Genomic DNA, 10,024 nt, shown 5'->3' with positions numbered 1-10,024 from the left:
AGCCATTGTCAAGCACTCAGGTAGCAGTTTGACATCTCCAGCGTACCTGTATTCTTCTTTCTCCACGCTGGTTCCGTAAAAAGGTTTTTGCCATACTTGGTGATACCTGGACAACAAGAAGTGGTAGCCAAATACAAATATTGTCACCTCTCGTTTAGAGCGGGGGTGACTCTTTGTCTTTCCTTTTCACGTTGCATCATCGCTGGTGGAAGTTAAAAAATGTGATAAGCCTATTTTGAAAGCATAAGGAGTTCAAAGTATACAATATTGGGAGTAAAAAAAAAAAAACCATATTCAAGTCCAGCTACCTGCAAATATTCTATTTAAATATTGTTATTGCGCAGCAGTGATAACAGAGAATATTTCTTTTTTCAAAATTCTGTTGTCTTACGGAGTTTCATATTGTAGCTCAGGCTCTTTCTTCCATCTGGAAAAATCCACTCGACTAAATGTCACCGTCATGACTTTGAACCGTTCTGCACTGTATTGTCGTAATCAAAAACATCAAACTGTATTGTGCCTCCTCTGGCAACGGCAACAGTAACCCTGGCGAGGAGGTTGTTCCCCACCACCAACAAAACAAAACTTCTGACTGGCGTCACTCCTCAGTTAATTAAAAACGGTTATATTTAGCATGTGAAATACTATGTACACTGCGGGAACAAAAAATCTATTTTGTAAACAAATACACAGCCTAAAGGTTTGGGGAAACTGAGAAGAGATGGAAAATGCACTTCTTTCCGAGTTTTATTGCCCAATGATCTATGAGTAGTGATTTTATTCATTGTTTTATTACCTATTGATGTTTGATTGTTTTTATGATGGAATTGTCCATTGATCTATGATGTATGACTCATTGGTCCTTTTTAGCTCATTGATTTATAACTCACAAATCACACTGTTAATATGGGCTTGAGAAATTCCGTCCTGAAATGAAACGAATCAAATACGAAAATGATCCCACACCAAAAAGCTTTATTGCGGAACTGATTCGTTAACCCACTTTGCCAAATATACTTGACTGACAGCAATTAATAAATGAGAAGATGTCAATTTGGGTTGAAAAAGTAAAGAATAGTGGAATCCCAAAATGGATTGTTGTAGATCATATGTGGTGCTTGTAGGCTGGGTCAGTGGAAGCATTCGTGAGTATCTTTGGCACAAACAAATCGGTTTGATGAAGTGCAAGATTGGTTGTCCCAGAGGTCATCTAGAAGTGAACACAAAACAGTGTGACAACAAAGAAAATCAAATCAATGTGCGTGATTTCACTCTCAATTATTCAATCAATCCATGCAACAAGCAGTCAAACATTTGAATCTAACAAGCAGCTATTCATAAAAATTGCAATTCACCAGAAGTTTCAATCTCAATGCAGTCTCCGGAATTGGAGTTAGTGTTGAAGGCAGTGAAATCAACTGGTGTGCCGTCGGTCCAGAAGAAATCGCCAGACTGGAAGACAAAAGGAACACGTTTCAGTGAGTCCACTCGAAAGGCAAAAGCGCATGCTTCTTTCATCATGATGTGTGACTCCTAAAGTTTGACATTTTATCTATCTTTTATATTAAGAAGTTTCACCCCAAGTGCTTCGTGGAGTCCCATCCAGACGTCGCGGGAAGGGTTAGAAGTGCCTTCCGCAATCAATCCAAGAACTACGGCATATTCCACATCACTGTGGACTGAGGCCAAATTCCCACCAAGTATGTTGCAGACACTCTACAAGATGAAACAATAGAGAAATGAGAAAACATCCCATTCAGCAGCAAAAAAAAAAAGGTCATGATTGCACAAACTGCATTCAGACTCATCCATGACATTTCATAGACAAATGGATGATACCGTTTTGCTGGTTTAGCACAACTTCCCCGTTCTTATACCTCTGCGTCTGCGAAGTTTCTCCTTTCATCTTGGAAGATGAAACAGCGACAGTTCAATTGAGTCCAGTTTTTCGGGCAGCAAGGGCCAGCTACGCAATTGGTGAGAAACGAAAACCAGATTTGACAGATGAATCTTGTAGTAAAATAAGGTAAAAAGAAAAAAGCAATGTTATTAGGTGTCATGAAGAAGCAGCTACCAACCTTTAACTTGAGCAATACTTTTACTCCACTGTGAGGAAGGAAAGCTTGTGGTTAAAACCAAGTACACCCTGAAATATGACGACAACAAAAAATCAAAATATGCATTTTGTTTGACTTACACTGACAGACACCAGTCCGCTGAGGGCACAAAAGAGGAAAACTGTGTGGAGAACAAAATCCATCTGCAATGACAGAAAAGGACTTTTAGTATTAGTTCCTGGACAGATTACACTCATAGTCAAATGAAAACCTGGAAAAAGGCATAAAAGTTGCAGTTGGCTTTGAAAAGTAGGACGTCAGGTGTGCTGTTACCTTTGCTGTCGAGATGCTCGATGCTGAGCGTGAGAAACGAAGCGTGGTGCTTTTATATCAGCTTGTGTCACCTCAAATTTGTACAATGGTAACCAGAATAGTCACATAAGTGACCAATGAAACAGACACCCAAGCGGTTTCAGAAAAGGGAGGTGTCAACAAGGAAATTTACTCGTCATTCTTCACTTTCCGGTTATACTTTTGAATTTAGCACGCACCCAACATCTCCTTAACTTAATTTTCTAACTAAGTAGTTAATTGACCATAATTAAGGTTTAGTAACACAGCACCACAAAGGAACATATCGTTGTCGCTTTGAGATTTCCATCCATCTGTCCGTCCGTCCATTCGTCCATCCATCCATCCATCCGTCCATCCTCTGAGGCGTCATTGTCAACTAGCCGGGACGTTTTTGGAGACTTTTTGCAGGAACCTCTCAATATAAGTGACCTTTCTCGTCAAGAGCACTAGCTAGTCCTTTGGCGTTGACTCGTGTCAGAGGTTCACCAGTAATTAGTGGGGCTGGATGATCCATCCATCCATCCGTCCGTCCGTCCCTCCCTTCTCGAGAGTATATTATGTTTGAAATAAACAGTTGAGGCATTAAACCACCATCCATCCACCTGTGGACACAAAGTGGGCAGTGATTCTGCAATAAATGGGTTAGGCTGCTATTCCCTCCAGTTCAGAACCTTTTTCTTCATGCAGAATTGAACTCCCGTAGAATTGAACAAGTTTTATCCTCAAGTAATATCTCCTAATTAGATAACATCTGTGAATTCTGTGCTAAGGTAGCTCAGCTAATTCTGTGCTAAGCTAGGGCTCATTATTAAATAGTTGTCGATTAATTTGATAATCCATCCTTTGTTGCTTTATCAATTCATTTAGGAAAACAACCTCTTGTTTCTTCATGTCAAACTTAACAAGTTACCAAAAGTCCAAACTACACTTTAAAGATTCAAATTTCAATTGTGATTATATTTCTGGGAGCCGCAATTAATTGACCGGATCGTCGGCTGTTTGTATTTAAAATGATGCGCCGTTACATCTTTTCTCAAGCACAAATGGTTAAGGCTTCCCATTGCTGTCTAAATCTGAAGAGCAAAAGTCATGTTGAGAGAACAAAGCACAGACAATTTTGAGGAATGAGGAACAACATGTTGAGCTTGAGCCTCAAAATGAATCAGCAGCCATCGCCTGAATTTGTTTTGAATAGTGATGTGAACAATAATAATAGCATATTCAAGCAGTGTTTGCCCATGGTGAATTTTTAATTCTTGGTTATTTCCATTATTTATATAGCATTTATGTTAAAATGACAATTCCTTCATTATTAAGTCTCATATGGCACTGACAGTAGTAGTGAAAAGTAGTGCAGTAGAAATACATTTGTTTTGCCCAACAGGAGGAATAAGGGTAAAAAAAAATCATGATCACAGTGGTTTTGATTTTGGCCGTAATCATCCAGCCTCACTAATTACTGGTGAACTTCTGACACGGGTCATGGCCAAATGACGAGCTGGTGCTCTTGATGAGAAAAGTCACTTGTATTGCGAGGTTCCTGCAAAAAGTCGAAAAAAACAAAAACATGTTCCTTTGTGGTACTGCGTGACTAAACCTTAATTATAGTCAATTCACTACCTTGTTAAGTTGTTGTTGGGTGTGTGCGCTCACCTTAAAAGAATTGAAGGTCTAGCTTCCCTTCAGAAAAGGGAGGGGTCACATGGAAATGTACCCGTTCAGTTATACCATAAATTCTTTTGAGCGCACACACCCAACAACGTCACACAGTACATATCTTTGTCGCTTTTAGATTGCCTCCCTCCATCCATCCATTCTCTGAAGCACATAATTGTCACATAAGCATTACAACAAAGGAACATGTTTTTGTTCCTTGTCTGTTTTATACTACTGCACTACTTTTCACTACTACTGCAAACAGTTGTCAGTGGCATATGAGACTTAAAAATGAAGGAATTGTCATTTTAAAATAAATGCTATATAATTAATAAACCCCCCCGTGAGTCGTCACCTAATCGTGGTGAAGGGGTTTGCGTGTCCCTATGATCCTAGGAGCCATGTTGTCTGGGGCTTCATTTCCCTGGTAGGGTCACCCAAGGCAAAAGGGTCCTAGGTGAGGGGCCAGACAAAGCACGGCTCAAAAATCCCCTCATGAAGAATAAAATTTATGGACTTAGTTTTCCCTCGCCCGGACGCGGGTCACCGGGGTCCCCCTCTGGAGCCAGGCCTGGAGGTGGGGCTCAAAAGCAAGCGTCTGGTGGCCAGGCCTTTGCCTATAGGGCCCGGCCGGGCACAGCCCGAAAAGGGAACGTGGGTCCCTCTTCCCATGGGCCAAGCGGAACACGGCTTCGGCGGTTGCTGAGGCATAAACCCGGGCGTGGGAGGAATTTGGCGAGGCCATGGAGAATGACTTCCAGACGGCTTCGAGGAAATTCTGATCGGGCGTCTCAAGAGTGGGAAGCAGTGCACCGTCAACACTGTTTACAGCAGAGATGGCGTGCTTCTGAACTCGAGTCGGGACGTTGGGAGTCGGTGGGGAGAATACTTCGAAGACCTCCTCAATTCCACCGCCACGCCTCCCTGGGGAGGTGTTCCGGGCATGTCCCACCGGCAAGAGACCCCGTGGACGACCCAGGACACGCTGGAGAGACTATGTCTCTCAGCTGGCCTGGGAACGTCTTGGTATCCCCTGTAATGAGCTGGACTAAGTGGCTGGGGCGAGGGAAGTCTGGGAGTCCCTCCTAAAGCTGCTGCCCCCACGACCCGACCCCGGATAAGCGGAAGATGGATGGATGGATGAATGGATGGATGGATGGATAATGAAAATAACCAAGAATGAAAAATTTACCAAGAGCGAACTGCATGAATATTCTATTATTTTGGTTAACATCACTCGCCTTTGTTCAAAACAAATTCAGGCAATGGCTGCTGATTCATTTTGAGGTACAAGATGGACACGGTGATCTACATTCCTCAAATTTTATTTCTTGTTGGGTGTGGTTATTCTTTTTAATTGAGCACCCAACAACAATTTATCAATGTAATTAATAGATCATAATTAAGCACGCATTACCACAAAGGAACATGTCTGTCGTTTTTCCATTTCCATCTGCGTCCGTCCATTCATCCATCTATCTATCTATCCATTCTCTAAAGCGCATTTATCGATCGACTTTTTGCAGGAGCCTCGCAGTATATATATAAGTGAAAGTGCTAATCAACGTTTCTCCCTCATCTATCACTGCATGGGATTGAATAGGCTATGACTGCATGAAACATTTGGAAAAAAAGTATGTTTGACCTTATCATTCTTTTGATAGTGATTAAATGGGTTATTGTCGATCATTTAATTATTATGCTGGTTGTTCTGACACTCCCAGCAGATGCAGAGTATACTGGCAAGTCCAGGGAGCAATGCAAGGTAAAGTTCAACTCAGACTCTGAGAGACTTCATTGGTTATAATTAAATATATAAGCGACAAAGATATGTTCCTTAATGGTACTGCATGACAAAACCTTAATTATGGTCAATTAACGACCTAGTTAAGTTGTTGTGTGTGCTCAATTAACTACCTCGTTAAGTTGTTGCGTGTGTGCGCTCAACTTAAAAGAATTTAAGGTATAACTGAACGGGTACATTTCCTTGTTGACACCTCCCTTTTCTGAAACCGGTTGGGTGCCTGTTTAATTGGTCACACGTGACTATTCTGGTTATCATTGTACAATTTTGGGATGCCACAAGCTGATGTATGGCACCACGCTTCGTGTCTATGTTGGGTGTGTGCTGAAGTCAAAAGTATAACCTGAAAGTGAAGAATGACATGAGTACATCTTTATGTTGACACCTCCCTTTTCTGACACCGCACGGTATTGTACAATTTTGAGGTGACATAAGCTGTTATAAATGCACCACGCTTCATGTCTCACGCTCAGCATCGAGCATCTCGACAGCAAAGGTAACACGGCACACCAGACGTCCTGCTTTTCAAAGCCAACTGCAACTTTTATGCCTTTTTCCAGGTTTTCATTTGACTATGAGTGTAATCTGTACAATAACTAATACTAAAAGTCCTTTTCTGTCGTGATTTTTATATATATATATATATATATATACACTTTTTCAACCCAAATTGACGTCTTCTCATTTATTGTCAGTCAACTATATTTGGCAAAGTTGGTTAACAAATCAGCTCCCAACAAAGCTTTTTGGTGTGGGATCATATTTGATTAATTTCAGGATGGAATTTCTCAAGCGCATATTGAAAGTGTGATTTGTGAGTGTGAGTTGTAAATCAATAAACTAAAGATCGATGAGTCTTATATCATAAATCAATGGGCAATTCAATAATAAAAACAATAAAACATCAATGAAAAAAATCACAACTCGTAGATTAATGGGCAATAAAAGAAGTGCGTTTTACGTCCTCCTAAACTGGATTCATACTGTTTTATTGATGACAACTTTTTTTAGGGTATGAAAATATTGCCCCAAAATATTGTCTAATCCTGTAGGGTGCAGATGTGCAGCTTTGTTGGAGTTGCACAGCAAAGAAAAGTAAAATTGCAAGCTTTCCCGAATAGTCTTATGCAATTAAGAGCTACACTGTGCAAATCAACGTTTGCAAATCAACATGGACACGTAACACTGGCCAACAGCAAATTTTAATCAGAGATGGCTTTGTGTGTAGCTAAATGTATTTTGAGCGTTGGTTTAAAAATATTTCTAAACTTTTTTCCCCTAGCACATCAAGTTTTTGAAATATTTGAATTTTCCACCTGTTGCTGAACATAACCCTTGATTCATAAATGTTAAATACATGACTATATTACATATAGTATTGTTGTTATTATCACTATTCTGAAAACCTAATGTGCTAGAGAAAATAACAATTGCAGTTGGGAAACAGCGTAAAAAACTGAATCTAGAAAGTTTTATTTGCATCTCTGATTAAAAAAAAAAAAAAGTACAAACAGTTGTTGACCAGTCAGAGACAACATAAAAAAAACATTATAATGTCCCTTTAAAGTAAAATAGTCCTAATAAAAAAATTTCCACTGATGACTGACACCTCTTGGCATTATCAGATTCCCAGCGTCTCTTGGTTTTCCCACAGCCAGGTATGATACTTGTTCAACATGTGATCATCAGGCGTCACCTTGAACAAAACACAGCAGTAACAAGATTGGCAACCCATTACCTTTTTGTCTTGCCACCCCCTCACAAAAGTGAAATTCAAATGAGGACTGACCTGTCTCCATTCCTCCACACAGAAGATTCTGTAGGAATCGTTGCCGTACTTCCCGATGCCGTGCAGCTCGATGGGGTAACGCCACGCTTTGCTCAGGTATTCGTCTGAACACGGCAGAAGGTCCACATTGAACATTTGGCATGTCCGGTATAAAAAAAAAAGAAAAAATCCACTAAATGGCATTTGAGATGCAGTGCTTTTCGTGCGTTCATTGCTAAGATCTTGGCCACTTTCAGAATTTCATTCACCCGAGAATCACCCGAGAATCTGATGATGATTTTGGCCCGAAGGTCAAAGAGGCCGAGCGGCTTCAGGAGTTCCGACATGACCTTGCGGTCAGCTCGGCGGGCCACCTCTGCAGATGGGTACAGCTCGAAGAATTGCCAAAGGAGCGGAATGGCCATCTTACCTGCAGCATTGGCACAAAACAAGACACAATGAGTCAGAGAACAAATATCCCGAAAAAACTGCTTATTTTTTTATTTCATATAAATGTTGACTTTTTACTGCAAGTAGATATGTTCTACAAAGACATCCGAGACTTAGCAGTGTAGCGCAATATTGAGGAAGACTGCTGTCTACGTGTATTTGTGCGTGTGTTGAAGCTCACCCCTTGTTTTGTTGAGAAAGATGGTAGCCACCAGTAGTTTCCAGACATTATGGAACAGGATTTCTTGAACAAGGTTGAAAGGAGAACGAGGAGGTGTCCACTTCTTGAAGGCCTTTCTTCGAGGTGGACTGGGACCTTCAAAAGTTTGCAATGACATTTTATTCATAAACGTGTCATCACTCCCCACGCGGAATTTATTCAATTAAAACATCATTACCATCTGCGAGAAGTTTTCTGCTAAAGTAAGGGCTCGTTTTCCGGTTGCCTTTGGAATATTTCGATTCTGCTCGTACAAAAAGATTGACATGTTAGATGAAGTGGAAAAGGTTGTTACTTTGGAAATATATTCGAGTTGCTGCTTACTATTTTTGGAATTTGCCACTTTTTTTGCGCCATTTCCAGCAGTTACGTCCGATACTAACTCTAGTTCCCGATTGGGTTTGTTGTCTTTTTGGAATCCCTCGTGCAATGTGACATCTTCATGCGCCCAAGTTGCATGTTCAGGAGTCCTTTGGCTTTCAGAGTTCGTCTGCTCCACACACAGGCTTTTGTGCGGGGAGCTAGCTCTTTCTGATGTCTTTGGAGGCAGAGCCAGTATTTGTGATGTCTCTTCCGGAATGTCCTGCTGTCCAGCTGATGTCTGCTTCTCTCCAACAGGGAGGCAATGAAGAGAGGTTGCTTTAAAATCAAAGAGGTCGATGTCCACGTCTTGAGCGTTTTTTACGAGGAACGCTCGCAGAGAAGCTCTCGATCGAAACGTCTGCCCGTGGGGACTTCAAAACATAAACATGCACTTAGTTGGGCACCGCACAGCCAAACCAATGCTGTTGGCTGGATGAAAGTGATTACCTAGTGATGTACACGTCCAGTTTTCCTGCTGTCTTGCCTGATCGTCGCTGTCGAACCTCTCTGGTCCAACCTTGAGGTATTTTGGGGTGGCAGGCACATGAATCCATCTGGCTTCGAACATGTATGCTCTAGTAAGGCTTGCAAAGAAGTGGAGCATTTCCAGTCAATTTCAGGAAAGTGTCCACTAAAGACAAGATAAGACACTATGCAAGCCAATTTCTTGAGCAAAAGTGCAAGCAAAATGTCATCACAAACAACTTCTACTACTCTACTAAGCGACAAAGTCAGTTCATTGCACTTGTTACTCATGCTGTAGTCATTAATCCAACAGATTTGTGATTGTCTCCTTTAGGTACCAGGAGCAGAAAGATGATGGTGAGAAATCTCAGTGTCCTGTGAGATTTGAACCATGTAATATGATTGGCTATGACTAGACCTAAGATTATATTGTGATAGAACACATTTTTTTGTGCATATTATTGAAATTATCAGTGGCTTTTAAAATGAATAAACAATTACAAAATCAAAACATTATGCATACACTATCGCTGTCAGATTTTTCATTTAATTTAAACTTAATTGCATTGCGCCTCTATCACCACAGGGAGCACTATAAAGTCTCTAGAACTTTGTAGAAGCGCAATGCCGAAAGAAGAAGAGCACTCCCTATCCGCGGCTGTTGCTTCGCTCAAATTGATACAAAAATCCTTACTTTGCCAAGAATTAAGACTAAAAGAAATCAGTTCTGAATGATCTTACTTTTCTTGGCGCGAGGAATGAATGAACTGCAGCGTTGAGTGGTTTGATTCGAATCAATGCGAAAGCTTTCAGCATCCCGTTGTCTGCTTGCGAGATTATCGTTGAGGTTGCGATCGTGCAGGAAGCAGGAAGTGTGGAGCAGGAAG

At 41.0% G+C, this 10,024-nt stretch overlaps 1 protein-coding gene and 1 long non-coding RNA gene across 5 annotated transcripts; both read right to left on the bottom strand.

Annotated features, from left to right (window-relative positions):
- Window positions 1-955: 955 nt before the first annotated feature.
- On the bottom strand, window positions 956-10,010 carry mbd4 (methyl-CpG binding domain protein 4). Of its 4 annotated transcripts, none has more exons than XM_037265296.1 (13): window positions 9,879-10,010; window positions 9,120-9,303; window positions 8,634-9,043; window positions 8,488-8,553; window positions 8,271-8,405; window positions 7,920-8,069; window positions 7,661-7,764; window positions 2,198-2,260; window positions 2,079-2,106; window positions 1,878-1,966; window positions 1,579-1,716; window positions 1,356-1,452; window positions 956-1,210 (listed from the first exon to the last, which is right to left on the bottom strand). In XM_037265296.1, the coding sequence occupies exons 2-13, from the start codon at window positions 9,224-9,226 to the stop codon at window positions 1,131-1,133; spliced, it is 1,467 nt and encodes a 488-aa protein (XP_037121191.1). In that variant the 5' UTR covers window positions 9,227-9,303; window positions 9,879-10,010; the 3' UTR covers window positions 956-1,130. The 4 variants fall into 4 exon arrangements, with proteins under 4 accessions (XP_037121191.1, XP_037121200.1, XP_037121183.1 ...); XM_037265305.1 differs by having other exon boundaries at window positions 9,120-9,256; window positions 9,879-9,988; XM_037265288.1 differs by lacking the exon at window positions 9,879-10,010 and having other exon boundaries at window positions 1,138-1,210; window positions 1,349-1,452; window positions 9,120-9,226.
- Window positions 3,570-4,428, bottom strand: LOC119131164. The gene is made up of 2 exons (XR_005099604.1): window positions 4,065-4,428; window positions 3,570-3,951 (listed from the first exon to the last, which is right to left on the bottom strand). It is a non-coding gene; the product is annotated as an uncharacterized LOC119131164 (long non-coding RNA).
- Window positions 10,011-10,024: the final 14 nt, after the last annotated feature.

This window comes from Syngnathus acus, chromosome 2 (assembly GCF_901709675.1).
Source record: "Syngnathus acus chromosome 2, fSynAcu1.2, whole genome shotgun sequence".
NCBI lineage: Eukaryota > Metazoa > Chordata > Actinopteri > Syngnathiformes > Syngnathidae > Syngnathus > Syngnathus acus.
Note: the sequence above shows the minus strand (reverse complement) of the source record. Positions and strands in the feature narration are given on the sequence as shown.

Bases quoted from the DNA above. Each gene is read 5' to 3' on its own strand.
- mbd4 (XM_037265296.1), bottom strand. From the start codon at position 9,226: ATGGATTCATGTGCCTGCCACCCCAAAATACCTCAAGGTTGGACCAGA. The intron at 2,107-2,197 runs GTAAGTCAAACA...CCTTCCTCACAG, and splicing joins GCGGACTGGTGTCTGTCAGT to TGGAGTAAAAGTATTGCTCA. The intron at 1,717-1,877 runs GTATAAGAACGG...TTCATCTTGTAG, and splicing joins GAAACTTCGCAGACGCAGAG to AGTGTCTGCAACATACTTGG.